Source organism: Ambystoma mexicanum, chromosome 4p (assembly GCF_040938575.1).
Source record: "Ambystoma mexicanum isolate Mex_15411 chromosome 4p, UKY_AmexF1_1, whole genome shotgun sequence".
Lineage (NCBI taxonomy): Eukaryota > Metazoa > Chordata > Amphibia > Caudata > Ambystomatidae > Ambystoma > Ambystoma mexicanum.
Window position 1 is genome coordinate 1,257,898,011 of NC_090927.1, and position 27,822 is coordinate 1,257,925,832.

At 47.8% G+C, this 27,822-nt stretch overlaps 1 protein-coding gene across 1 annotated transcript; it reads left to right on the top strand.

The window, feature by feature from the left end:
• Positions 1 to 14,025: 14,025 nt before the first annotated feature.
• LOC138453785 (actin, alpha cardiac muscle 2) lies at positions 14,026 to 27,263 on the top strand. The gene is made up of 7 exons (XM_069606931.1): positions 14,026 to 14,140; positions 19,076 to 19,225; positions 22,282 to 22,606; positions 24,611 to 24,772; positions 25,489 to 25,680; positions 25,775 to 25,956; positions 26,942 to 27,263. Exons 2-7 carry the CDS (start codon positions 19,097 to 19,099, stop codon positions 27,083 to 27,085), a joined length of 1,134 nt encoding a protein of 377 aa, XP_069463032.1. The 5' UTR covers positions 14,026 to 14,140; positions 19,076 to 19,096; the 3' UTR covers positions 27,086 to 27,263.
• Positions 27,264 to 27,822: the final 559 nt, after the last annotated feature.

Here is a 27,822-nt window from a genome sequence, read left to right on the forward strand (position 1 = left end):
GCTGAAAAAAATGCATGTTTTAAATCCATCACTGTGAAGTGGGTTGATCCAGTAGGGATATGGCAGGATTTGGTACCCTGTTCTTCTTGATCACTACCGCCTCTAAGAGAATCGTAACAATGGTGCCTGAATTTACTTCCTACGGAACAACAGGGCAAAATAAATACTCCATCGGTACCCCCATGTCTGATTTCTGATCCTAGGGACCCAACTCAACAAAACCATCATCCCATAAAGAACCAATGTTGAATGTAGAGGGATTGCGCTGTCGCTACAATAGGCATTCAAACGCGCTGCTTCTCTTACTGGATACAAACCTTAAGTCAAGCATACTGTACTTTCCTCTGTAAAAGTAATTGACATCTGCAATTTGCTCAGGAGGTCTCTTCCCAAAAGATTTGCTGGTGTGTCTCTACAATGCAACAAAGAGGCAGATACATTTTGAGTACCTACCTTAATACGGAGATCTTCAGTATAAGGAACCAACAGGATAGCCCCAGAGAATCCCTGTGTGTCCACCGTTCTGCTTGACCTCACCTTCCTTAATGCAAGATTTTGGAGCCCCTGTGTCGACCATGAATGAGAACGTTTGATCACCTCCCTGCACACCTATCCAGGGATCCTTTTCCAGACTGGTGGTAACAGACAGGACTGGACACATCAGAGACTCCTGTGGGCTGTCCTACTCCTAGTAAATATTAGCACTGGGGAGCGAAAAAGGACTCTCTCCAAAAACACTTGCTCCAGTATAGTGAGTAACCTTTCTTAGGGGTAAAGGATTTTTCTCCCATGTCTGCACTGGTGCTTGTGCTGCCATGGTTGGTCGGATCCCATAGGTCTGTGCAGCCCCAGTTGCTGGGTTCTGCTCAACCCGTGCCTTCTACGATTCTGAGGACCCATTCCTCTGAACCTGCCAAAAGACCCACTTCCTTGCGGAAATCCTCCATCCTCCCCTGTCCCTTGGGAACCCTCTTATTCGCCTTGGACCAGGAGCATACCCATCCATCGACACCTGTGTCATACCCGATTCACCCTGTCCTTGTTGTCCAAATTGCCCCTGCTGTCCTTCCATGGAGTTAGTAATTACTGCCCCTTCCAAACAAATCTTCTCCAATTTCTTCTGAACAAGCTTGGCCTCTGTCTTTTGTGCCTCTTCTATACTCACTGTTTCCTTTTCTTGCCTTCTTTTACAAAAATGCACAATATGTGCTTGAATTTCTGACCAACTCTTGGCCCCCATCCCTACCACTTGTCCTAACTGGTGCTGAACTTACTTGGGAAGTCCCTTCTTTAGCATGTGGTATAAAATCACCACATTCTTGTTCAATGCTTCTCCCATCTCTGATCTCCACATCTCCTGAATCAACTGGATGTTTGCAGCAGGATCATCCTCCAATTTCATTTTTTTTTCGTTAAGATTGAATTTATGGCCAGCATATCTGGATACATATTTCACAGGGCCCTCCAAACCTGTGCCCTATAATTATTGAAGTGTATGTATTTGGGGTGACCAGGATTAGGCACGCTATGGCTAGAGAAATTGTGGGCAAGAGAACATTTCCATTGACTGCTACAGTTTAGATGGAACTGTTAGGTTACTTCTACCAAAAGTAACAATGAGAAAAACACCTGTGTTCCATAAACACGCGCTGTCAATTACACAATATAACAAAACACATCAAATCGCAATATTTTTCCACAGTCTTCATAGAGTTAAATTCTGAGGTCGATACTGTAGATGCTGACACGTGTTTTGACCAAATTCGTCCTTTCCGAGGCACAGTATCACGTCTATATTCCACATATAATAAATAAATAACAAGGTGACATACATTTTTGTCATTGCAAAAAAAATTGTTGAAATGACTTGTATCAAATCAATGTTGATAAGTGCTCTGTGTGGGTTATTATAATACAAATGGAGCATGGTAAGCCATCATATTTATGTGCGATCGATATAGATTTACATAGATATGATGATAACTTTCTGTGTGAGCCATCATGATGTGAGTAGGGTATACTAGACCAAAGCATTGTCTCAATTAAAACGCTTTGAACCAATAACCTGGGTGATGTGTAATCATTTTGTACTGCAACTAACCTTCAGCAGTTGTTCAAAATAATCACAAATTAGTGAATTTATATTTCTGTTTTGAATCAACAGTGAACGTCTCGGAGTTGCCCTGGTAAGTACCCTACAGTTATGACTCCATTTACTATTCGGGATGTAACATATCAAGTTTGCATCCATATAACAAGATGTGCGTTATTCTGTGAATTTGGGAAAAAGACCTTGCGTTCAATAGTGCATGTTAATAAAAGTTAAAAATGTGATACGTTCTATTCATGCTTACAAAAGGAATTCAAAAAAGCATATACGCTGCCTGTGAATTACCTCAATAGGAAATAGTCCCTAAGTTTGCTGTAGCATACTTACCATAGCAACTACGAGACATTCACTGTTGATTCAAGACAGAAATATAAATTCACTAATTAGGGATTATTTTGAACAACTGGTGAAGGTTAGTTGCAGTACATAATAATTAGACATCACTCAGGTTATTGGTCCGAAGCGTTGTAATTGAGACAATGCGTTGGTCTAATATACCCTACCCCCATCATGGTGGCTCACCCAGAAAGTTATCATCATAGCTGTGTAAATCTATATCGATCGCACATCAATATGATGGCTTACCATGCTCTATTTGTATTATAATAACCTATACAGAGCACTTATCAACATTGCTACAAGTGTAAAGATGGACGATGAACTGTGGACTTACTTGCCCATGACCGTATATGAATGATGTCCAATCATGCTTTTTGCATTTTACAATCACTTTCAAACAGTAGTGAATATTATTTGCTCATATCTCGTAGAGTGTTGGTTTCGTAGCAATTTTTTTGAATATGATAAAATAATGACAATATGTACTGTAACTTCCCACATAATGTTTGTTTTCTCTCCCTTCTTCTTTCCTTATACAACAAATTCTCTTCTCATATAATTGTTTTCCTAATTTATCTGTTTTTTTCAATGATTTCAATATTATTTTTTACAATGACATGAATGTATCTCACCTTGTTATTTATTTATTATATGTGGAATATAGATGTGATACTGTGGCTTGAGAAGGACCAATTTGGTCGAAACACGTGTCTGCATCTACAGTTTGGACGTCAGAATTAAACTCTACGAAGACTGTGAAAAAAGATTGTGATTTCATTTGTTTTGTTATATTGTGTAATTGACAGCACGTGTTTATGGAACACAGGTGTTTTCCTGTAATTATTAAAAGCTGCTCTGTCATGGGTATTCATATCTAACTGAACTCCCGGATACCCCGCTCTTCTCCAAAGCTCATCTGACTGATCCCCCATCAGAGCCCTCAAATAGGCTTTTCATATTCCCTATGGACAACATGGCACCGGCCGTATGTTTCTCCAATGCATACATTCACTTCCCCGCTTCTGCAGTGAGCGAAGGGAGTGTCTTCATCAAGTTATTCCAGTCCATGTGTGACCACGGGACATAATACGCCCTTCTTTGGCCCTTCTGAAGTAACAGAAACAGAGTTACACCCGTTTTTACTGGGGCTTCCCCCATCTCTCCCCTACTACTTGCTATGGCCATGCAAGTACCCTGATGCATCCTATGACTCCATGGTGTTTTCTCTATTGCTGCTAGTGGAGCGGGAGGTAGGGCGACTACACTCTGCACTCGCTGCTCGGCATCCGATTTCCATTCCTCTTTATCTTCTACTCTTGTTAGCATCTCCCCTAACGCTTCTACAGGCATGGAAGCATAGTCAGCACTACCATAGGGTATTGTCCCCACTCCTCCCTGCTCAAACCCTTTACCTGAAGCAGTATCCCTGTTCTCCATGTCTACCATGACCACTTTGATAACCAATTTGTCCAACTTAACAAGAACCTGCCCATGCCTCCACCTGCCTTCTTCTACATCCCTTATCTGTCTTCTCCCTTCTTCCCGCTCTTCAACACTTTGCCACCATAGCAGCACTGTCTCTTCCTCCGCTAGCCTCAGCACGTCTTTCATGTTTTTCCACTCTTGTGTCTCTACCACTCTTCACAGCCTAGCATCTTTCCTAGCAGGAAAAGGCATAACCTCATCCTTCTCCCTCGTTTTCAATCCTTCATCCACTCTTCTGACTGCTGGCCTCATTCTTTCTTATTTCTCCACCCTTAATCTGTCTGCTAATCTAGCAGTCAGAAAGCTTATTCTCTTCATGCTATCTGTTCTAAACCTCTCTGCAGTCCTAATCGTTGAAGGAGTTACCCCTTCCACTTTCCTCGAGATCCAAATTCTTAGAAATCGCAACTGATGGAGGTGCTACCCGGGTCCGTCTCGCAACCATTGGAGTAGCAGGTGGAGAAATGGAGGTTGAAATTCAGGCTCTGTATACCCCTCTGCAGGCGATAAAGGATAGCACCCATATGGGGGTGGTATAGAAGGAATTCTTGCACCCACATTGTTTGGTATCCTACAAAATATCCCCACCAACATTATTGCTGTACATATGGCCGTTTGTCTCGACATAGGCGATATTTGTGGGGGGGATAATTTATGGGAGCGGGAGTTGCAGGGGTGTCCCCGCACATTTTAAAATAATGCAGGGGTTGCAGGGGTGTCCCCCGCAGGGTCCATGGGTCAATATTGCTGCATAAATATGGCAATATTTTTGTATCACAATATTTATGCTAGGATATTAACACATGGAACCCCTTTTTTGGCCCTTCCATGATTTTAACACTATGTCCCTTCCTGCCTTTTTCATACAATATGCAGCTCACTGTTGCCTATTGCACACGATCAACATAATTCCCACAGGAAGGAAAGAATGCTACAGAGTTGTGCCGTAAGGAACACACAAACTATGTATACCACAGTGAACACAGAAAGCAATACATGATGAATTGATCAAGGCAGAATGTACTTGTCAAAACAGAAAGGCAAGGGGTTTAGAGCCCCAGCAGCACCCCATGAAATATCCTGATGTGTGTCCTGACATGTGCTATTTAAGACTGGTGAACAATGGAATCTTACTTCTTCAGATCAGGCAGCCCTGAGGGGCCCCCCCTCCAAGGTGGCCCTGGGGAAGTGCCCCTTTTGCCCTCCCATACAAATGTCTCTGCAGTCTTGCTGCCTATACTTGTCGCAGTTGTCAAGTGCACTGTCCATATTAACAATACTGACTCAATTTCTCTTGCTAAGCAGCAGATCAAGCAGCCAAATCAACTGCCTATCTCCCAGTGCTAGATAGTGTGGCCTACCCAGATGAAGCCAGTGTCCAAGTACACATAGAGGTTCCATCCACTGCACTACCCATTACACAGATTATCAAACTACAGGGCCAGGAAGAGAATCTGTTATGGCAAAAGAGAGGATGTCTGTAATCTCCCAATGACCTCATATTGAGACAGGTCATCACAGGTAAAGTAGTGAGGCCTCAGGAGCTAGTGATGGTTGCCTTTTGAACAATTGCACTAGCCCTCACACAGGTAGAAGCAGCACATTGCTGCAGACATACATGAGGATTGGTTTGTGCCTAATATCCAATAATTGTTAAATGTATTTGTTGCCAGTTGTACCACCTGCCATATCTACAATGCGGGGCAAACACTGAGGAAAATGTGAAGCACATTACCATGCCCCAGTGGACCATTTCTAGTGTTACATATCGACTTTGCTGACATGGGAGAGCGGTGCAACACCTGTCGGTACCTTATCTTGGTTGTGTTCCCATTCTCTCATTGGACTGAGGCTGGGCCACGCGCACATACAGATGCTAAATTTGTGGACAAATGTTTAGTTTGAGAAGTGTTTCCCCACTGCAGAGTGTGCGAAGTACTTAAATCAGATAATAGCACACAGTTCTTCAATGAGCTGTTCAACTAAATAACTGCTCTGTTAGGCATTTGATACAAGATGTGCTCCATCTATCAATCTCAAGCCAACAGCATTGCTGAGAGAATAAATGCCCTTATAAAAGGAAAATTGTCAAAATTGTGTATTACCCTAAAAAAGAATTGGGTCCTCTGTTTGTCCCTGGCTCTATTCAGTTTGAGGATGCAGCCCTGCAAGGACCATCACCTCTCACCTCATGAAATAGTGATGGGGAGGAGAATTCACACAGCACTTTTGCATACACGTAGTGCATCTGATGCTCACAGGGCTGTGACTGTGTTAGAAGAATTTACAGTATATTTGTGTTAGTTAACAGAATGCATAAAAGCCCTTTCTTACCAAATAGCATCTGGAAGATAACGAGTGGAAGACAGCATGGCTCCAGAAACTGCAAGCTCACCACCACTACTGCTACTGCCTGGAGACACTATACATATTCACAATTTCATCTGCAGATTTAGTGAGCCGCGCTTCAACAGACCCTACAGCATCATCTGTGCCACACCGTTCACTCTGAAGTTGAAGGAGTTGCGGTATTGGGTGCACCTTTCTGATGTCTGGAAGGCTCCTTATACAGCTCCCCTGTCTCAGTTGTCCATATGAATAAAGTTACCAGATCTTCCCATTTTGTGTACATAAGAATTCCACCAAATGATGTGTTTCCCTTTTAGGACCATATTTGTCCAATGGTACAAAGCGATCATTCTAACACTGCGCAACATGAAGAATATATGAATATTGCATGGTTGTTTCATTCTTCTAGCCCCCTGCAGATTTCTCATTGCAAGTATTGCGTACTAATGTCTGTATTGTATATAGGTTTGGGATTTATTCCAGGATTATGCATATATATTCGCTGAGCCAGTTTATATGGTGGGGACATATAAAGGGGGATGTATTTTAGGGTGTACAGAACATGAGGTTTTTGATTATGATGCTGTTCATAACGATGTTATGGAACATGTCAGAGCATGACTATGACATGTTTAGGAACCAAGATGACGGAGTAGGGGACCACGTGCTAGAGGGCAGTGGTAGATTAGGATGTAGCCAACCGATCGAGGGACTATATGGGACTGGTAGTATGTATATAGGTGGTAGCCAATGAGGGTGGGTGTCAGAGCTCCCTCTGTCACATCTATCCTGGACCAGGTCCTGAATACTTGAACTGGTAGTATAGAGGAAGATGTCTTCCTAATAATGTACCACTCTGCCGGTTTATAAAAGCAGAGCAGTCAATTAAAAGAAAGACGTGGAGGGACACCACTGGAACACCACTGACTGCAAGGAAAATTCTGTCAGTTAGTATAACAAAGGCAGCAAAAATGTACAAAACACCAGAGAGAACAAAGCTCACCTGAGTAAACCCAATCAGGTACTGAAAACAAGCAGAATGTGTAGCAGTCAGAAGTTCCCCACTAAGGCAAAGAATAAACAACCGTAGTAATAGGCAATTGCTAAACCACTTGCCAAGGCTAATGACTGAATTACTTGAGATCAAAAACAGCTTACCCGTGTGAGTGTCGTGTTTAGGCTTCAGGGAGTTGTGGTCTTTTGTTGGTACAATTAGAGTATATAAGTTCCAGGTTGAAATAGTTCCAGAGAACTCTATTCCGTGCGGCACGCGGACGTCTGGTTAGTTATTGCAAAGTCCAAAATGTCCAAATGAATCCAGGAAGCAAGAAACCTGTACCCGCCGGCAAGCGGTTGCCTGGTCTTGACTTGAAGAAATCCAGAAGATAAGGGTAGAGCAGACAAGAATACTTGACAGTTCACCGATGGCGGGCACAGTAAATTGGAACGAGAAAGATCTGTAGAACAGGTCCGACGAGTGGGGTAAGTGCAAAGAACAAGCGCTCAAAGTCACAATAGCCAGGATGCACAATCCGGAAGCAAGCTGAGGTCCGCAACGAGCGGTAACAACTGATCCAAGGGAGCAAGGAGAGACAGTCCAGTAAACAGGCAGAGGTTCGTAACGAGCGGGCGAAGACCAATCAAGAGAGCAGAGCAAACGGAAGTCGGGAGGCAAAGCACAGGTTCGGTAATCCAAGAAATCCAAGGAACTAAATTTACACAAGACGCAGACTTACTATAATCAGAAACAAATGCTGGCGGCAAAACAAGCTCTTTAAAGCACTGAGGCCACATAACGCTGTGATATGTACTTCCTGTTCGTCCTGCGTGCGTTCCAGCATCTCCTTGACAACCCCCAACTGGAACGCAGCGCTTACTTTCGGGCTAATGCACTAGCAGGAAACCATGTAGCAGTCCATAATGGGGGTCTTTTGGAAGTATGAAGGAAGCTTTTCGTTTTCAGGGTTGGAGGAACCCGTGAGGTGGTCTGCGCTGCAGTATTGAGATTTGTGTTCCTGACAGTGGGGGATGAACACTGTATATTGTGTGCATCATCAAGGACAATGTCTTTCCCTATAACCCCATGTTTTCTTTTTACTAACGGAGAGCTCTGTGGCAGATTGGTTCTACGGGACCCTCTGTCACCTTTTTCCATTTTTTATACAAAATAAGCCTTGTTTTCCTTGCAAAGAGGTGCGCCAAGCTTTTTTCCTTAGAGGAGTGTGTTTTCTTGTCTGGTTGTCTGGAGGTCTTGCCTGAACTGTGCCAAAGTTTATCATAGCACAATCTTTGAAATGTCTAAATGTGTGCATCAATGTACAGAACATGAACATATGTGTTTTATCACTTTACCATATTTTAATGAGAAATTAAAGTATAAAAACAAAATTGGACTATCTTCAATAGGAGTTGTCTTCCCTTCCACATTACTGATCACCGGACTGGAAAGGCACACAGCTGTCAAAAGGTAGAAGTGGAGTCATAAAGATATATATATATATATATTTTTTTTTTATTATTATTGTGTTTATCCATCTTTCTGGATTTTAACAAATGCTTGATTTTGCTTTGATTAGACGGTGACTTTGGCAGACGCCCCTTGTAAGCACTGCGCTAAGGCGACTTGTAAGATTTTTGCCGCTGCAATAGACCAGTTTGTCTTCTGGCCGCTGATTAGATGAGCCCACCATATTTCCTCTTCACTCACAATGTGGGTTTCCAGGAGAGGGAGTAGACAGGCTTGACGAGCGTGTTCAGTCCCAGGGCATTGGAGTAGCAGATGTCTAATTGTTTCTGTGTCAGCTTTGCATAGGCGGCAGGTTGTGGATGGGAGACTGACCTCTCAAGAACAGGATTTCGTTGGTGTGTAGCAAGTTTAAGCGGGCTCTTAAGAGGAATTGCCGTAATGGTTTGCTTGGGAATCTTCTGAGTAGTTGTGTTGTTTGATTTAGCTTCTTTGGGGAATGAGGAAAAAGAGCCAGTGTTTTGTTTCCTTTGGCACGCTCTTGGGTGTCAATCCAGTCTGTTTCTTCCAATTTTTTTTTAAATTTTATTGGGGTTCTTGATAAGGTCTTCGTTGGAGCAGCCAATTTCGGTCAACTGCGATTGTATCTGCTCGGCCCATTTGACAATCAGCCTACAGGTGCCTGCTTTGATCTCCAGATCTATTAGGTTGTAGAGGCGGGGCGCGTCAGGAAGGATTGTTTTCCTATATAGGAATATGCTCGCTAGGTTCACTTTGGCACTCAGTGAAGAGAGGCCCAGTTCACGCCTGATTGCTTCGATCTGGGTGGAGTTCGGGAGATTCAGGACTGCTTTCCAAAAGAAGCCTTCGAGTTTTTTCCATATTGTCATTGGTATGGCTGGCATCTCCTCCGCTCCATACGTCAAGGCAGGTATCACCTTGGCTTTGTAGAACCTTATCATAGGTATCAGTGAGAAGCGACCGAACTTTTTATCCAGAAGACAGGCTTGGGAGGTCAGTAGTCTGGCTTTCCTCCAAAGGTCTTTTTGCATGGCTGAGTCTGTAGGAGTGATGTCTATTATTATTCCCAGGTATCTGAAGTTTTGCACTGTTTCGACGTTGACTTTTTCCAGGCTCCAGTTGAAGCGCTTCAGTCTTCTGGGTTTTTTTTCCAGTATGAGGACTTTTGTTTTTGCTTTGTTTATAAGAAGGTTTGCCTGCTTGATGTAGTCAGCCAGGTCCGTCATTTGTCTCTGGAGACCGATTTCTGTTCTGTCCAGTAAGGTGATGTCATCGGCATATAGCAAACGTGCTGTTGGTACGTTGCCTATTTTGGGGGGGAATGATCTGGAACTCTTGTTTATTTCTTTCAGGTCACCAATGAAGGCTATGAAGAGTTCTGGTGCCAACGGGCACCCCTGTTTCACACCTCGATTGGTCGGAATCTCTCCGGAGAGTAGGCCCTGCTGGTTTAGCTTGACCCTCATGGTGGTGGCCTTGTGGAGGGCTTTTATATAATAGCATGCACATAAAACAGAGTAAATGACAACAGGCAGATTAGAGTCCAGTCCATTGAGATGATGACCAGTCCATGTTTGGCGATTGGTTTCCAAATAGCCACTTGAAGAGAGGGTTTGCTGAATGAAGGATTCCAACTGAGTCTCCATCAAACTCTCCAAAAATCAGAAGTCACATCTCAAAAGTTAAATCAAGCCCCCAGTCATACCCAAAATGTCCATGTAGATTGATAAGGGTAAAATTGGGAATACTAAGCAAAGGGAACTGTGGAAATCCAATTTGAAAACAGGAGCAGAGGTGCTGATATCTCAATGACACGTGTTCCCCATCTAGATTGAATACAAAGTGAGAGTTTTTTTCTTTAAATCCCAATCTACTTTGAAATGTAAAACTGAATGCATCATGGTGCCACTTTTAATGTGGAATTCCCTTTGTAAAGTTAAGTACTATTACAAAATGAATTAGTGGCTTAAGCCGGTCTGGAATTCTTCTTGGGTTATATCGTTGCAAAATAATATCACTAAGGGTTATAATGTGCAATACTGCAGCTGGGAGAAGCCATAGTCATGGATTAAGATGTTGGCGCAACTAAAATGTTAGGTATGTTATTGTGATTTATACAGCGCACTGCTGCCATTTCCATGGTCTCCATGTGCTCTGGTGGCCCTGAAAAGCAAGGAGGGGTGGGAGAGGGCTTTAATTAGTGGGATAGAGAGGGAAAGCGCTAGAGAACTTTGATGTGCTGCTGTTAACTTCAGTTCGGGAAAAACGGTCACTGTGTGCTAGGTTTGTTTTTAGTTGGTAAGTGTTAGGTCATGTTTGTTGCATGACTGTGTGTGGGACGATGTTTGTGTAATTCGTCACGTTTCCTGTGGCATGTTGTGTTTAGTTGGGTGTTGCTGAGTGTGTGCATTTTGTGGTGGTTTTAGGTTTTTTCTGTGGTAGAGGTATGTGTGCTTTTTGTTTAGTGTTGGAGGGTGATTATGCAGGATATTGGAAAGTTTATAATACGATTAGTGTTGTTAGTGGTCTGTGCCCTTCTATGCGATGGTTACGTTGGTCTGGAAGAGTTCATATTCTTCTATGGTGTTTTATCAAAATGAAGAATTAATTCTATTTTATTAAAAATGGTTTGAAGAGCAAACCCCTGCATTCACTTATCTTTCCATGCACAGGCAGATTTGTGTTGTGTGGAAGGTACATTTCTTTTTAATATTATACATGTTACAGGGAAACAGTATAGTTCCAGCCCGAAAATGCAGCATGCTGAAAACCACACACACAGATGCATTAAAGTTGTGCACATATACATAGGTTGAAAGTTGCACACACAAGTAGCTTGAAAACGCACACACACAGACTGCAAGTGACACACTCATGTTTAGTGAAAGTCACACATGCATGACTAGTGAAAGACACACATGCATGACTAGTGAAAGCTACACTCACATGTTTAACTTATGAGCTTCGTGCAGAAACAGTCCAAGCTCCCCAAATGAGTATATATGACTTGTAATCTTATAGACATTTGGGTGAGTTCCGAGAGAAATGAAAAGTGCGGCAAGCTCAATTTGCATTTCTTGATCAGTAGTGTTTTATGCAGAATTACTATCACAGACATATTTCAAATGTGGTTGCTCGGAAGTTCCCATATTAATCTTTGCTTTTATGCAAATCACCAGGATTGGGTTCCTTGAAGAGAAACTGAGTGGCTCAACTTGGGATGGGACCCTGCCGCTTAGCCCCACCCACATAACCTTCCAGGACCCCACAAAGGCAGTGGGGGGGGGGGTGCGCCCAGAGTACATTTGTTGGATTTCCAGCACTGGGAAAAGCAGAGTGGGGGCATTCCCTTAGATATGGCTATGACTGTAAGTTTGTTAAAAACAAAGGCGCTTTTGTTCCGATTGCTCTTTCAGGCCTTGTTATTAAAACACTGTGGCTCAGAGAGGGGTTGCCAATCAGGTAATGCATGTGGCTGTTAACTAAGAATCCTGGGGGTTGGGCGAGGCAGAGCTGTGGCTTAAATGTTAATATATCAAAGTATAACCTTTATAATAAAATGGCAAACAAGCATTGTGCTTGAACATTTGAAGACGCATAGAATCTGTGCAGTTGCAGCATTGGGTCACCCTGCCTCACCCCTAAACTGGAATGGGGTTTTTAAATTGAAAATACTCTCAGGACAGAAAGGCTGAGGTCCCAATTCAGGACAGAAGGTCCATCTGGGTCACTCTACGTATTGCGCCTATGCCAGTTTACCACGCCATTGTACTGTATGAAATGGAAGAGTGAAGTGGTGGAGGAACAAGATTACCACAAAGCTTAACAAAATGCTGACTAATTATTATGATTAGACGGTGGCGCCTCGTTTAGGCAAAGCCCCTTTCATGGCACCTCGGAGACCCTCCACCTTCCGCCTCATGCCCTGATATCAAGCGCGCAGTTTGCACAGACACAATTCACCTGAGCAAACAAAAAGGGAATTGTCGAGCAGTCTTGAAGGAATCATTGAGAAGCATTCCATACATTAATGGCCGTGCCTTTGAGTTTAGAGGCACAGCTTCTTGCTGAGAAAAGGCCCTGCTTGAAATGATAGGTTATTTATAACTGCTGGACCCATATGCACGCAACTTATCATAGTGCTTTTCGTGACGGTGTGTGTGAGAGCTGCCGAAACCCTTTCCCTCCCCAGAGAAAGGTCAGACCACACCTTTGTCAAGTGTTGGTAATAAAAGGCTGTAGGATTTTATTGTTACAGATATGGTTATGGAAACAATAACAATAATCGTATATCCTAATAATATCATACTTTTGGGCACCGGGTCCTAAGGTTACCCCCTCTGGCCCATGCCGCCTTCTTGTCCCACGACTTGTTTTGGTCACCGTACAGTGTCCTGTTCTTCTCCCCCCCTCACCCCCTTTTTTTCTAAGCACGGACCCGGGGATCGTGTTGTCTTGCTTCCAATCCGAGCACGTTGCCCCTGAGCTATCCTCCCGAGCCTCTACTTCAGATAAATGTTTAGTAGCTGGTCCACTGAGATGTTACCACTAGTAACTCTCAGCTCCTAAACTTCAAAACTGAAGTCTAGAGACTAGAGATCGGACTGTTGGTACCGTGTGATTCTTGGCACATCACAGCATAGCCCTGCAATTTAGTGCCATCATATTTTTGAAAATGGTTGAGTTTAATAATACCAACTTAGAATGAGCCTGTAAAGAAACCTGTAAAGAAAAGAAACCAGGACATCCCTTCAAACGGTCACTTGAGGAAGTGAGCTCCAGAAACCTCCAGGGTCCTGCATGCGTGCTCCCGGGAGACGCTGTCGCTGACATGGCAGCCTCCCCCGGGCTGAGTCACTTCCAGTCCTGGACTGAGGCGATCCCATGTACTCGGACGCGGGCTGCTACTCTGCCCATGGGTGGCTGTCTGACCGCTAGTGGGAAACTGACACCACCATTATAGGAATCGGAAGGAGTCGTCGATCTCAGTGTAGGGCAATGGGCAACTCTCACCTGGCAGCAGCCCCCCTCCCTGGCTCGCCGGGGTGCAGCAACATACGCAGCAGCTCACCTCCCCGCGGGTGGAGCAGGGGGTGCCCACAGACACTCCTTATACGGCCGGACCTCTCTCACCTGGGCCTGCTCCAGGCTGGCCTTGTAAGGCCGCCCGCCCCGCGGCCAGTCCCGGGGCTCCCCCCGGCCCAGGGCCTAATATGGAGAGACCGGCCAGGCATTCCTGCCGGTGCACGGCGGGGGGGAGGGAGCGCGCAGACAGTATAAAGACCTGCCGGGGGCGCTTATCTGTCGAGCTGGAGAGCTAGCAAAACGCCCCCTGGACTGCCCAAGCCGGAGCTAGAGAGCAGCCGCCCAAGGTAAGTGCTGCGTCAGCGGCGCGCCAGAATCCACAAGCAGCGCCGGCGGGGAAAGAGATTATCGCCACCCAGCCAGGGCCACGGCGAGGCTATGGTCAACAACAAGGAGGCTGTCAGACACTGCGCTGACAGGAAAGCAAGCGAAGCTCCTGCTGCTTCTTAGAACTCGGATATCAGGGGGTCTTCTCGGACTGAGTACACTTCTGGGGAGTGAGTTTCCATATCCAAAATTTGAAAGCCATGAGAACTGGAAGGTAACAACGAGGGGAAAATACATTTTATGATTAAATTAAAAACAGTGAGTCAAAGGCTTATAATGGAGAGTGCGTGTAGGTTTGAAAGGTGAAGCGTGATGGCAGAGCACGCTGCTTTCTCCAGAATTCTGCGTCAAGAAAAGAGCGGGCTGCCACTTATGCATGTCTGACTGGGAGACAGTACGCCTCATTCTTACCATATTAGTTTCAGTGTTGCTGTTAAACAAGAGAATGGGTCTGGGTGGAGATAAGACAGCGAAATAGCGAAGAAACAGAACCCGAGAAAGGCGTAAGATGTTGACAGTGGTGGGCCTGTGTAGGGAACTCTGACATTTAAGAAGTTTGTACATTCAAGGGCACAGCAGCGAAGGACGCGGAATCGTGCAAGTTGTGTTAGCCTCTACCTGTGTGTACCACGCATAGATGATGTAATACAGGTACCCGTGATGCAGGGTACACCTCCCACGTGGTTGCGACGGGCAATATGCCACGGGCTAAGCTCTCACCGCGGGCATGGGGCAAGCTTCCGCCCACTCAGCCCGCCATCCTGCCCTGATCCATACATGAATAGGCTTTCAATTGGCTAACAAAAAATAACTTCTATAATCACAGCGCTTCGAAGCAGGAGGACTCTGACTTGAAGCGCAGTTTCAAACCTTATGATATGATTAACCTCGTGTCACAGTTGACTACAATTGTCCGCAGAAGACGTCATCTCTCCACGCACAAGGCGTGTTCCCAGCATTGACAGGTGGGAGCTCAGAGATACCATTCAGATAAGGGGGCGGGGTGGGCAGAGGGGCCCTAGTAGTGTGGAATGGTATGTCCGAAAATGACAACACTCCAAGAGATCAGACATGTTATTTTAGGAAAGTAGGAGACGAGTGGGGCGATAGGATAGCAATTCCCCCTGGCTTTGGATAAGCGATCCCCCCTGGCTTTGGATAAGCGATCCCCCCTGGCTTTGGATAAGTGATCCGCCATGGCTCTGGATAGCAATTCCCCCTGGCTTTGGATAAGCGATCCACCCTGGCTTTGGAAAGCGATTCCCCCTGGCTTTGGATAGCGATTTCCCCCTGGCTTTGGATAGCGATTTCCCCCTGGCTTTGGATAGTGATTACCCCTGGCTTTGGATAGCAATTCCCCCTGGCTTTGGATAGCGATTCACCTTGGCTTTGGATATCGATCCCACCTGGCTTTGGATAGTGATTACCCCTGGCTTTGGATAGCGATTACCCCTGGCTTTGGATAGCAATTCCCCCTGGCTTTGGATAGCGATTCCCCCTGGCTTTGGATAGCGATTCGCCTTGGCTTTGGATAGCAATTCCCCCTGGCTTTGGATAGCGATTCACTTTGGCTTTGGATATCGATCCCACCTGGCTTTGGATAGCGATTCCCCCTGGCTTTGGATAGCGACCCCACCTGGCTTTGGATAGCAATTCCCCCTGGCTTTGGATAGCAATTCCCCCTGGCTTTGGATAGCGATTCGCCTTGGCTTTGGATAGCGATTCCCCCTGGCTTTGGATAGCGATTCGACTTGGCTTTGGATAGCAATCCCACCTGGCTTTGAGAATCTCTGCAATGACTGCGCAAGGAGCCTTTTCCTGGGGTGGATTTCAGAGGCGGTTGTGTGTGCATGCCTGGCGCCCTTTCTGAAGGCCATGCCTTGTTGCTCTACTCTGTTGGTCTTTGAGCCTTGCCCTGATAGCCAGTGCGCACGGGCTTGGAGGCACAGTCCACTGAGGAGGGGAGGGGGGGTGGGTTGCCGTTAATGCACTCCACACCGCACTGGACGACTACACGCCAGGCTCGCAAAGGCACACCCAGTGGGGTTAGATCAACGGCCAGGGTGACCAGATTTAAAAAGTAAAAAACCGGGACAGGGCAACTAACCTAAAAGTAGGGCTAACTCTTGACAAGGCACTACACTACAGTAGCATTTGAAGAAGTAGGTTTAAGTGTTACTGTTCAAAGAAGTTCACATAGTATAATGAATGTATCACACACTAACACTATCTTAAGTAGTAAAATGCTGCATTTCTTCTGTGCGAGGTTGTGCAATCCTGCCTGCCAATACACCGGGGCCTCTGCAGGTCCCAATGGGAACATAATCTTGAGAAAGGGGGACGGAGTCCCAAATACCGGAACAGTCTCGCCAAAACCGGGACGTCTGGTCACCCTAGGTCTCCCTAGGTCCCCCTGGCCTCTGCCGGACATTATCCCAAGGCTTTCGCTGGAGTCACTGAGGCCGGAACCTGGGCGGGAAACGCGCACCCGCAGCTCCTGCCCGTGCACGCGTTACTGGCTGAACTCCCTTCAGCAAATGGCCAAGGGGGAGATGGTTCCTAAAAGTGGTCCTGCTGCGTGCATATTGCTTAGAAATGAACTTGCTGTGTTTGGATTGGGTGCTCGTTGTATTTCTGATGTGTGTTAGGAAGAAATGGGCTGGGGGGTATGTACGATCAGCATTATAAAGGAGCATGACTACACAGCATTTGATAGAATGTCTTGTTGATCAAGTAATCCGCCTTTGAAACAGATTCCAGGGTGGCTGTGGATGTTCCCTCACGGGAGGCAGGCGGGGGACCCCCTGATTGCAAGCCCGAGATTGCGCTGCAGTCATTGCTGCCCATTCCCCCCTCCCCCCGCCGGATGACCCGCTGTTATTCGGGGCTTCAGTGGCCAGGCTGTGTCCTGCCTGGCCCAGGCTGTGCTCGTCCGCTGGCGCTGCTAAAGCCCTCTCTTCTCTTCTCTTCTCTTCTCTTCTCTTCTCTTCTCTTCTCTTCTCTTCTCTTCTCTTCTCTTCTCTTCTCTTCTCTTCTCTTCTCCCCTTCCCTTCCTTTCCTTTCCCTCCCCTCCCCTCCCCTCCCCTTCCCTTCCCTTCCTTGCCGGAGGACCTGCTGTTATTGGGGGCTTGCAGTGGCCGGGCTATGTCCTGCCTGGCCCAGGCTGTGCTCGCCCGCTGGCGCTGCTAAACCCCTGTCTTCTCTTCTCGCCTGGCCTTCCCTTCCCATTCCCTTCCCCTCTCCTCCCCTTTCCTACCCTCCCTTTCTTTTCCTTCCTTTCCTTCCCCTTCCCCTTCCCTTCCCTCCCTTCCTTTCCTTTCCCTCCCCCTTCCCTTCCCTTCCTTTCCCTTCCCTTCCCCTCTCCTCCCCTTCCCTTCCCTCCCCTCCCTTCCTTTCCCTTCCTTCCCCTTCACTTCCCCTTCCCTCCCTTTCCCCTCCTTTCCTTTCCCTCCCCCTTCCTTTCCCTTCCCTTCCCTTCCTTTCCCTTCCCTTCCTTTCCTTTCCTTTCCTTTGCTTTCCCTTCCCTTCCCTTCCCTTCCCTTCCCTTCCCTCCCCTCCCTTCCTTTCCCTTCCTTTCCTTCCCCTTTCCCTTCCTTTCCCCTTCCCTTACTTCCCTTCCTTTCCTCCCCCTTCCTTTCATTTCCTTTCCTTTCCTTTCCCTTCCCTTCCCTTCCCATCCCATCCCTTCCTTTCCTTTCCCTTCCCTTCCCTTCCCTCCCCTTCCCTTCCTTGCCAGAGGACCCGCTGTTATTCGGGGCTTCAGTGGGCAGGCTGTGTGGCGCCACTAAACCTCTGTCTTCTCTTCTCGCCTGCCCTGCCCTTCCCTTCCCCTTCCCTTCCCTCCCCTCACTTCCCTCCCCTCACTTCCCTTCCTTCCCTTTCCCTTCCCTTCCCTTCCCTTCCTTTCCTTTCCTTTCCTTTCCTTTCCCTTCCCTCCCTTCCCTTCCTTTGCTTTCCTTCCCCTTCCCCTTCCCTTACTTCCCTTCCTTTCCCCCCCCTTCCTTTCATTTCCCTTCCCTTCCCATCCCTTCCTTTCCTTTCCCTTCCCTTCCCTCCCCTTCCCTTCCCTTCCTTGCCGGAGGACCCGCTGTTATTCGGGGCTTCAGTGGGCAGGCTGTGTGGCGCCACTAAACCCCTGTCTTCTCTTCTCGCCTGCCCTGCCCTTCCCCTTCCCTTCCCTCCCCTCACTTCCCTCCCCTCACTTCCCTTCCTTCCCTTTCCTTTCCTTTCCCTCCCCCTTCCCTTCCTTTCCCTTCCCTTTCCCTCCCCTTCCCTTTCCCTTCCCTTCCCTCCCCTCCCCTTCCTTTCCCTTCCCTTCCCTCCCCTTCCCTTCCCTCCCTTCCTTTCCCTTCCTTTCCTTCCCCTTTCCCTTCCCTTCCCTTCCTTTCCTTTCCTTTGCTTTCCTTCCCCTTCCCCTTCCTTTCCCCTTCCCTTCCCTCACTTTCCTTCCTTTCCTCCCCCTTCCTTTCATTTCCTTTCCTTTCCCTTCCCTTCCCATCCCTTCCTTTCCTTTCCTTCGGGGGTTCAGTGGGCAGGCTGTGTGGCGCCACTAAACCCCTGTCTTCTCTTCTCGCCTGCCCTGCCCTTCCCTTCCCCTTCCTTTCCCCTTCCCTTCCCTCACTTCCCTCCCCTCACTTCCTTCCCTTTCCTTTCCTTTCCTTTCCTTTCCTTTCCTTTCCTTTCCTTTCCTTTCCTTTCCTTTCCTTTCCTTTCCTTTCCCTCCCCCTTCCCTTCCCTTCCTTTCCCTTCCCTTTCCCTCCCCTTCCCTTCCTTTCCCTTCCCTCCCCTTCCCTTCCTTGCCGGAGGACCCGCTGTTATTCGGGGCTTCAGTGGGCAGGCTGTGCTCGCCCGCTTGCGCCTCTAAACCCCTGTCTGCTCTTCTCTCCTCTCCCTAGACTTCCTAAACAGTTATCATCATGTGTGACGATGAAGAGGTCACCGCACTCGTGTGCGACAACGGCTCCGGCCTGGTGAAAGCGGGCTTCGCCGGGGATGACGCCCCCCGAGCAGTGTTCCCGTCCATCGTCGGACGCCCCCGTCACCAGGTAAGGAGCCGCCGACCCCGCGAGGCTGGGTAGCGCCACGCCCTAACACGCATGTGTATCGGGCCAGTGCATGCATTGTTCTCTCCCTCTCACTCATTCTATGATAACATTATAGTCCTGTGAAATCATCGAAGAGTTCTTGTGGGATGTGTGTGATCACTGCGAATTCGAAATACCGAATACAAAAATGTCGATTTCTTACTTTGTGTGCAATTATATGCAGGGAAGACGTTACCAGGCCTCTGCATTCACCCCTTACCTAATGTAATATCCAACCCCCCCCCCACACACACAGTTAACTGGAATGTATTTTGATATTATCTCTTGGTATATGAATTTGTTACAAAATTATAATTCTCCGATAAGAAATAATTCTTGAGAATTATTGTTAACAAATCATATTTTTTTATTTACTTATTTTTATTCTGCATTTGTAAGGTGCTTATACAACTTGTGTTTCGAAGCTCAACAGGGAGGGGACTTGGGAAGGAAGAATAAATGCCACAATGAAAGACAGAGGGGGACCCACTAGGCCTTGTGAGCACTCAGAACGTGCGAGTGCAGAGAGATAGAGTGGGGGGCGGGGGGTTAAGCACTAGGTGTATCAAGAGGGAAGTGCTAGGGAGCGAGCATCTGTGAGGGCCTAGCAGGAGTGGTCAGCCACTTTTTTTTATAAGTGCAGGCCCGCGGTGGCATAGGCCAGCGGGTACCAAGGCAAAACGTGTTTCTGTTGATTTTCCTATAAGGATCTTCCCCGAATTTTACGAGATCTTACAAAACCCGTACTTATTACACATTATACATTACATAGTAGTGTGCCTTGTACGTGTTTATGAAGTGCTTAGTGTAGTTCCCAAACCCCCACCGCCCCCCCCTAGATTTTTACAAGCTTTAACAAGCTACTCATAGAAATCTGAGGGGGCATTTTATGGGGTGCGTTGCTCATTCAACACAGCTGTAATTGAATGATCTGCTGGTGTCCAGTATTTATTTATTTATTTATTTATGTTAACATTTGTAGAGCGAGCCTAGCCCTAAGGCACCCGTCTGTCCCACTCCCTCAGTCCCCTGTCCAGCAGGAATCCCAAGACTTGCTAGAAGCTAAGCAGGCCAATGTTTGCATCTCTGCACAGAAACACATGCTTAAAGGAGACCTTGCACCCAAGATCCCGCTCCCGATGGAAAGGCTTGTGCTTTCTGTCTCTTTGGGAGTTCACCTTTAAGAAGCAAGGCCAGGGGCTCCAGGAATACCCGGATGCCCTAGTAAGGCCGCATCAAAGTGACCTTCTTAGCTCAATGGTGATGTGACCCATTCCACCTACCGCTTCATTACAGTGCATTCTGGTATTTGTAGTTTCACTGGTTAGCAACTTTAACCTCCCCCAATACGAACACCTTCCAGGAAAGTGCACGAGGCATCTTTGGCTGTTTCTACCTTTTTATGTTATGTGGTGTTTTCATGGCTCTCATTTGTCAATGCTGAGACGTGATGAGGGGTCCAGGCACTGCTGGTCTGCCTTCAACGTTGCATTGTAATTCATTCCACTGAATGAGTATTTGGGATGCCCATAACAGGAATCATCGAGAAATGTAACTAAAAAGGAGGGTCGGGCAAGTCTATTGGGGGTCACATTAGATCTGGGGACCCGGCCCCCGCCTCATCAGATGCTCTGTCCACCTGCACACGGTCCCCAATGGTATTTTTTCATAAGCGAATCGCACATAGAGCAGAACGCTCAGAAAAGGTGTATTGGTCACTACGAGATACAGAGTGGCTGGCGCCAGACGCGAGCGCGAGACATGCACGCGACAAAGTTGCATTCATATCAGCACTTACACAAGTGCACACCAAGCGCAGAGGATGTGCCCCCCGTTCTCTCTCTCCACATGCAACACCCACATTCCTCATTGGCTGAACTTTAAAGCATGGGACAATTGCAGCAGGATAAGATGAAGCACGTCTTTGCTGGGCGTTCCCTCCATTTGCTTGGCCCTCTCCTCAGCTTGGGACACTTGCAGCAGAATAAGATGAAGCACGTCTTTGCTGGGCGTTCCCTCCATTTGTCTGGTCCTCTCCTCAGCTTGGGACACTTGCAGCAGAATAAGATGGAGCACATCTTTGCTGGGCGTTCCCTCCATTTGCCTGGCCTTGTCCTCAGCATGGAACCCTTGCAGCAGGAAAAGATGAAGCACATCTTTGCTGGGCGTTCCCTCCATTTGGCCGGCCCTGTCCTCAGCTTGGGAAGCTTGCAGCAGGATAATATGGAGCACATCTTTGCTGGGCGTTCCCTCCATTTGCCTGGTCCTCTCCTCAGCTTGGGACGCTTGCAGCAGGATAAGATGGAGCACATCTTTTCTGGGCGTTCCCTCCATTTTCCCGGCCCTGTCCTCAGCTTTGCACTTGAGAATACGATGGTTTTGGCAGCCCCCCCCCCAGTGCTGAGGGCGCATTTAATAACAATAGGGTGCTGTTGTCAGCACCCTATTGTTGTTAATTGTGCCCCTCCCCCACGGGCACATTTAATAGCAAAAGGGCGCCATTAGCCCCCCACCACGCCAGCTCGGGGAAGTCTTTCAAGAGCTCCCCCGAGCTGGCGTGGTGGCAGAAGGCGCGGCAGGTGCCCCTTTGTTATTAAATGCACCCGCGGCGGCCATCAACAGCCTTCACGTGAAAAGATAGAAGTATACATGTTTATTTATGATCTGGCCAATTGTTCCATGTAACATATACCTTCGGTGCTATGCCTTAGTTAGGCCTGAGAGTGGCTGTGATGTTTATTTCATGGAGCGCCTCTTGGTCTGTTGTGGGGAGAAGCGTACCCTGCGTTTCCTGAGTGTGGTCAAGGAAGACGGAAGGAACCACCCACCGTTCCTTCACGCGCCAGTCACGCGGCTTTATTGTTGCGACGCACAGCTGTATTATATAAGTAGATGCAGCGTGCTGAACTTCCACAGCCCCCTACATTGTGTAACCGTCTGAGAGTTTGTGTGGTGTTCCCACGGGTATGATATTTGGTCAAGATGCTGAAAAGCCGTGTTTTGTTTGTTCTCCGCAGGGTGTCATGGTGGGCATGGGTCAGAAGGACTCCTACGTGGGGGATGAAGCTCAGAGCAAGAGGGGTATCCTGACCCTGAAGTACCCCATTGAGCACGGCATCATCACCAACTGGGACGACATGGAGAAGATCTGGCACCACACCTTCTACAATGAGCTCCGCGTGGCCCCTGAGGAGCACCCCACCCTGCTCACTGAGGCCCCACTGAACCCCAAGGCCAACCGTGAGAAGATGACGCAGATCATGTTTGAGACCTTCAACGTCCCCGCCATGTATGTGGCCATCCAGGCCGTGCTCTCTCTCTACGCCTCCGGCCGTACCACTGGTGAGTCTTAGGTCTTGCGACTGGCCAACGCTTGGCTGCCCTTGAGTTAGGACCGCCCTTTCATTAGAGATGGCGTCATTAGGCCCGGGCAGCGTGTTTCTCCGGTTATTTACTGCAACGGAATCAGGAATTGCTGCCGATTGTCCACATTGTGATCTTTTTTTTTTTTTTTTAAGATTTACTTTCCTTACTGCATCACCTGGCTATTTGGGTTCTAGAATAATGCCCCACTCTATACAATGAATGCCAGCATTGCAAGCCACTGAGTCCTTGTTTTTGCTTTGCCCGGCCGCCTCTTGCACCCGAATGAAATCCACTCAAAACATCCTTATTTTCCCAAACCTTTGTGGCACCCTTGATTCCAGACCCTTACCCCATGAAAGGGTTTTCCTTTGGCCAGTATCTCACGCCAGGACTGTAATGAAGGTTTTTTTTTGCCACCTATCTGGGAGGATAGCTCAGCGGCGACGTGCGCGCCCTGGAAACAAGACGACACGAAACAACCCGGGTTCGATCCCCGGGCCCGCGCTTGGAAACCTCTGGGTTTTAAGCGTGTTATAAATAACCTATCATAATCACCTTAGTATAGGGCACTAAGCTTTTTTTGGCCATCAAAAAAAGAGCCGAACTAACAAGGACAGGTCGGAATACCCCCATCCAGGCCATCCAATGTCCCCCCCCCCCCCCCCCCGCACCATACTGGAGAGATGCACCACACCTGCGCCTGATGGAAAGGGTAACTGGAGAGAACTCGTGCTAATGGTGCAGCTGGACACATCCCCATAGCATTCCCAATTGCTCGTGTTAGCAACTTAGTGGGCACAATACCTGCCCTGCCTTTGCCCAATATGTTCACCCCTGCACCTCAAAACGGCATTAGCCCACACGCCTATTTGTTGCACCTCACAACACACATCCCTGCGTTTCACTCAGGAAGGAAACGCGCTGTGTTTCTAAGTACATGCAAATAATGGTTTTCATCTATTGAACCCCTAAAAGCAGACTTGGGGGACATTGGAACCAGGCGTTGCCTAGGTTGCGACCCCTATGCAGCAATTCATTGAAATCACCCTTGACCTGAAGAAAGGCCTATTTCTGGTACATTATCAAGTGAAGCAATTATACCACTAAAATCCATTCAATAGAAACTGCAGTTCATCTTATCTATTCCAAGGGCGAAACAATCAGATGCGTTTGGGGTCCTTGGAACCGATTTCACCCCCGCTGCTTGTGCCTGCCCACAGCAGACGTGCATCTCCCAACTGGTGTTGCCACTCGTGTGTAGCGCTTCCGGGGGCCATTATTGTAAAGAGTGCGCCCGGAGGCGTTGCCTAGAGTCCAACAGATCTGTTTCCAAGGTGTCTTCCAGAGGGGAGATCCTCCTATCGGAAAGCAGAGTTCTGCGTGCGGAACCGTGGGCACTCTCTAATCAAACACAGCTGGTTGTTGACTTCCGGGGAGTGTGCCACACAGACTAGCCCACTGTTACTTCACAAGCACATTCACTGCACCGGATGTTCAAATAATGTCCATGAACCTTTCAGAAAGTAACTCTAGAGCAGCGCGAGGAAGCAGTGGCGCCCCCAGACATGTTTCACAGGGGTGGCACACCTGAATCTCGGGCCGGTGGCGGGCAGGGTTGGTATAAGGGTGGCCACCGCTTGGTGGGGCCTCTGTGAGGAGGCAGGGAAGATTGACACTTACCACTGTTTGAGGTTCTCTCCAGTCATTACACTTTGGGGTCTGCCACACATTTCATGGGTTCTCACTGACCGACTTCTCTGGATCCATTGCAACACTGATCTGTATATATAGATGGGGCACAGGACCCGGGCATGATGGGCAGATCGCAATCGATGCTTTGTCTACAGACCGAGTGCCCCCATTTCCCAGGTCCCACGCGCTGCCAGTGCTCAGCCCTCCTTGTAAAGCAAGGCGAGCAGGCCCCAGGATTGTAGCAGATTGCTGGATTAATGGCCGGCGCGCCTTGTGCTCTCCTCCTAGGTATTGTGCTGGACTCTGGGGATGGCGTCACCCACAATGTGCCCATCTATGAAGGCTATGCCCTGCCCCATGCCATCATGCGTCTGGACCTTGCCGGCCGCGACTTGACCGACTACCTGATGAAGATCCTCACCGAGCGTGGCTACTCCTTCGTCACCACAGGTAAGGGAGGGTGCCGTGGCTGCTTCTCCGCTGCCTGGGAAGGGGGAGGGGGCGGGCGGGCCTTGAAAGCCTTCGGCTTCATAGCTTCTAGCAGCGCGAGATAACAGGTGCGGAATATCCCTCACAGCTAAAATCTAGGAAGTCAAAGATATCATGTACCCGGCACTAAGACTACTTATGGTGGGCGCTATCCTGTAACCCTGGATCAAGCCTAAATTCCTCTTACAGCGCCTCGATGCCTGGGGAGCTGCAGTGCGCTCTACAAATCTAAATAAATAAATACATGAATATCTTTCCATTTCAAAAACATCTCTCTGAATCGAGCTTTCCATTGGCAGCTTTAACGCTACCTGGGGGATAATAGTTCTTATATATATATATACATAAAAAAACTAAACTATTGATATGTTCTACACGTTTACGTTCACTCTTGAAAATATCACATGACTACCAGTCAGTGCAAAAGCAGTTATTGGTTGTTGTTTTTCTGCTCTGAAGTCGTGCTTGTGGGTGTTCCCACATGTTTTCATGCATGATGCCGGTGCCCCATGTGTGGGCAGACTGGCCCCCTGCAGCAAGAAGCGAGTGCAGTGTGTGGCTCTGAGGCTGTATGTCAAGCGCGTGAGGGCTGCTCAGGCTAGCGTAGGTCCTGCTTACCCCCATCACGTGACAGCTTTCTGGTACTGACCACTTTTCCCCCAATCCCCCCCATCCAGCCGAGCGTGAGATTGTGCGTGACATCAAGGAGAAGCTGTGCTACGTGGCCCTGGACTTTGAGAACGAGATGGCGACCGCTGCCTCCTCCTCCTCCCTGGAAAAGAGCTACGAGCTGCCTGATGGCCAGGTCATCACCATCGGCAACGAGCGCTTCCGCTGCCCCGAGACCCTCTTCCAGCCTTCCTTCATCGGTAAGTAGCCCTCTCCCCAGAGAAACGCGCCCCCACCCCCTTCACCCGCTTGCCACACCCCAGCAGGCTCACCTGTCCCCCCTGTCTCTCTCAGGTATGGAGTCCGCCGGCATCCATGAGACCACCTACAACAGCATCATGAAATGTGACATCGACATCAGGAAGGACCTCTATGCCAACAACGTCATGTCCGGCGGCACCACCATGTACCCCGGTATTGCTGACCGCATGCAGAAGGAGATCACCGCCCTGGCCCCCAGCACCATGAAGATCAAGGTAGGGCTTGAATGGGGGGCCTTTCCCTGGCCTTAGCACTTCCAGGGACACGCCTTTTGAAAGAGCTATGTATATCTAGCGCCTAGAAACACCTGTCTACAGGCGCGTTACCTCATATCACACATACAGATAGGGCTGGATTGAGCAATTGTGCACACATCTATGAATAGACTTCAAATCTCAAGTTGTTCTATGTTGAGCCACACTAACTCATTTAGTCCTAGATATTTAACTTTATCTGCAGTCCAACACTCTAGGATTGCTTCGATAATGGCAAAACTAACTCTACAAGTTCCAGAGTATAATGAAACGCAGGACTCGCTGTACGAAACACACCTGCTACGGGCCAATTTGTGATTTTTGGCATACTTTGAAGTTTGTAAAGTAAAACAAGTCGCATACATACACATGTATTTTTATTTTAGTTTTTTATTTTGCATTGTACCTACATATAGCTGCCCCTTGGCTTTGGATATTCCATCACAGCCTGAAAAAGACAATGGTTATAAATCACATCATTAGGAAGTAATTTGGTTGCACGTTTAATGGGACATTTTGTTTAGAGAAACATATTCATGAAGAAAAAAGCAGAACCCGGAATAGTATGTATCCCTGGGGGTGCTGCATATCACTCAACTGCCGATGTTTATGGGGTGCATTTTTGAGGGTTTTTTTCGTGTCCCTCTAGAGACCTGTTCTTTGCAATATATGTAACGAGGGAGGAAGAGTTTATGCCTCTTGCTCCGGTTTTAGGAATTCAGACAGAGAGATCTCTTAATTTTCGAGCCCTCGGCAGAAGTAGTAGTTCATGCACTCATCATAGCATTGCTTAGTATCTTTCCTGCCATTCCAGGAGGGAGGGAGGGAGGGAGGGAAGGAGGGGCAGCTGTGTGGCCGGCCTAGTTCTGGGAGTGCTGCTGCTGCAGTGATAAGCACGTGGGACGGTTGCGTCTGATGCTCACTTTGCTCTGGATCTCCTCCACAGATCATTGCCCCCCCTGAGCGCAAGTACTCCGTCTGGATCGGCGGCTCCATCCTGGCCTCCCTGTCCACCTTCCAGCAGATGTGGATCACCAAGCAGGAGTATGACGAGGCGGGCCCCTCCATCGTCCATCGCAAGTGCTTCTAAAGAGGCCGCGGCCCCCGGGAAGGCTCTCCCTCAGAAAGGCGATGCTCTCGGTTGCCTGCTGTCGAACAAGGCAACGGCCCCGAAAACCATTCTCTTTTGTAACAAATTCTGTAACTTGCTGCAACCTCTAAATTGACTCAAAGTGTATGTAAAAGTGTACATAAAATGTTAAATTATTTTGGGTTGTATTGTTGTCATTTATATGGAAAAGGCTCCACGGCTGGTACCCTAGAGCTTCTACATGACCTGAGCCTTTCTGCATCGTTCCACGATACCTCGCTGCACTTGGCCATGCTATGCTCTGCATGGTATCGACGCAAAAGATCGCATCTAGAGGGTCGTAGATACGGTTTTGCCGCATTCGGCATAGGCATAAAATATTGAATCCGAAAATACAGAGGTGGGTGAGCTCGGGTGTCCCACGCACTCCGGTTTCGGTATTTTCGGATTCGGGGGCTGTGTCCCCCGTATACAAGAAACATTGCGGGGGACACGAAAAAGAAAAGCTCGAATTGCAAAATGCAGCAGAGCGGGCCTCGGTATTTTGCAATTCAAGCTTTTTGTCTACGTACTTTTTAACGTACATCCCTCTACATCATGCAATTCAGTACCTAAAGCCTTAATAGGATTGAATGCTGTGCAACGACTTTATTTGCAGTTGGAGTGGCAGACCCTTCACGGTCGCACAGGTGTGGCCCACAGTGTGGCGTCCCACACTCGGATGCAGGCCTTTTTTG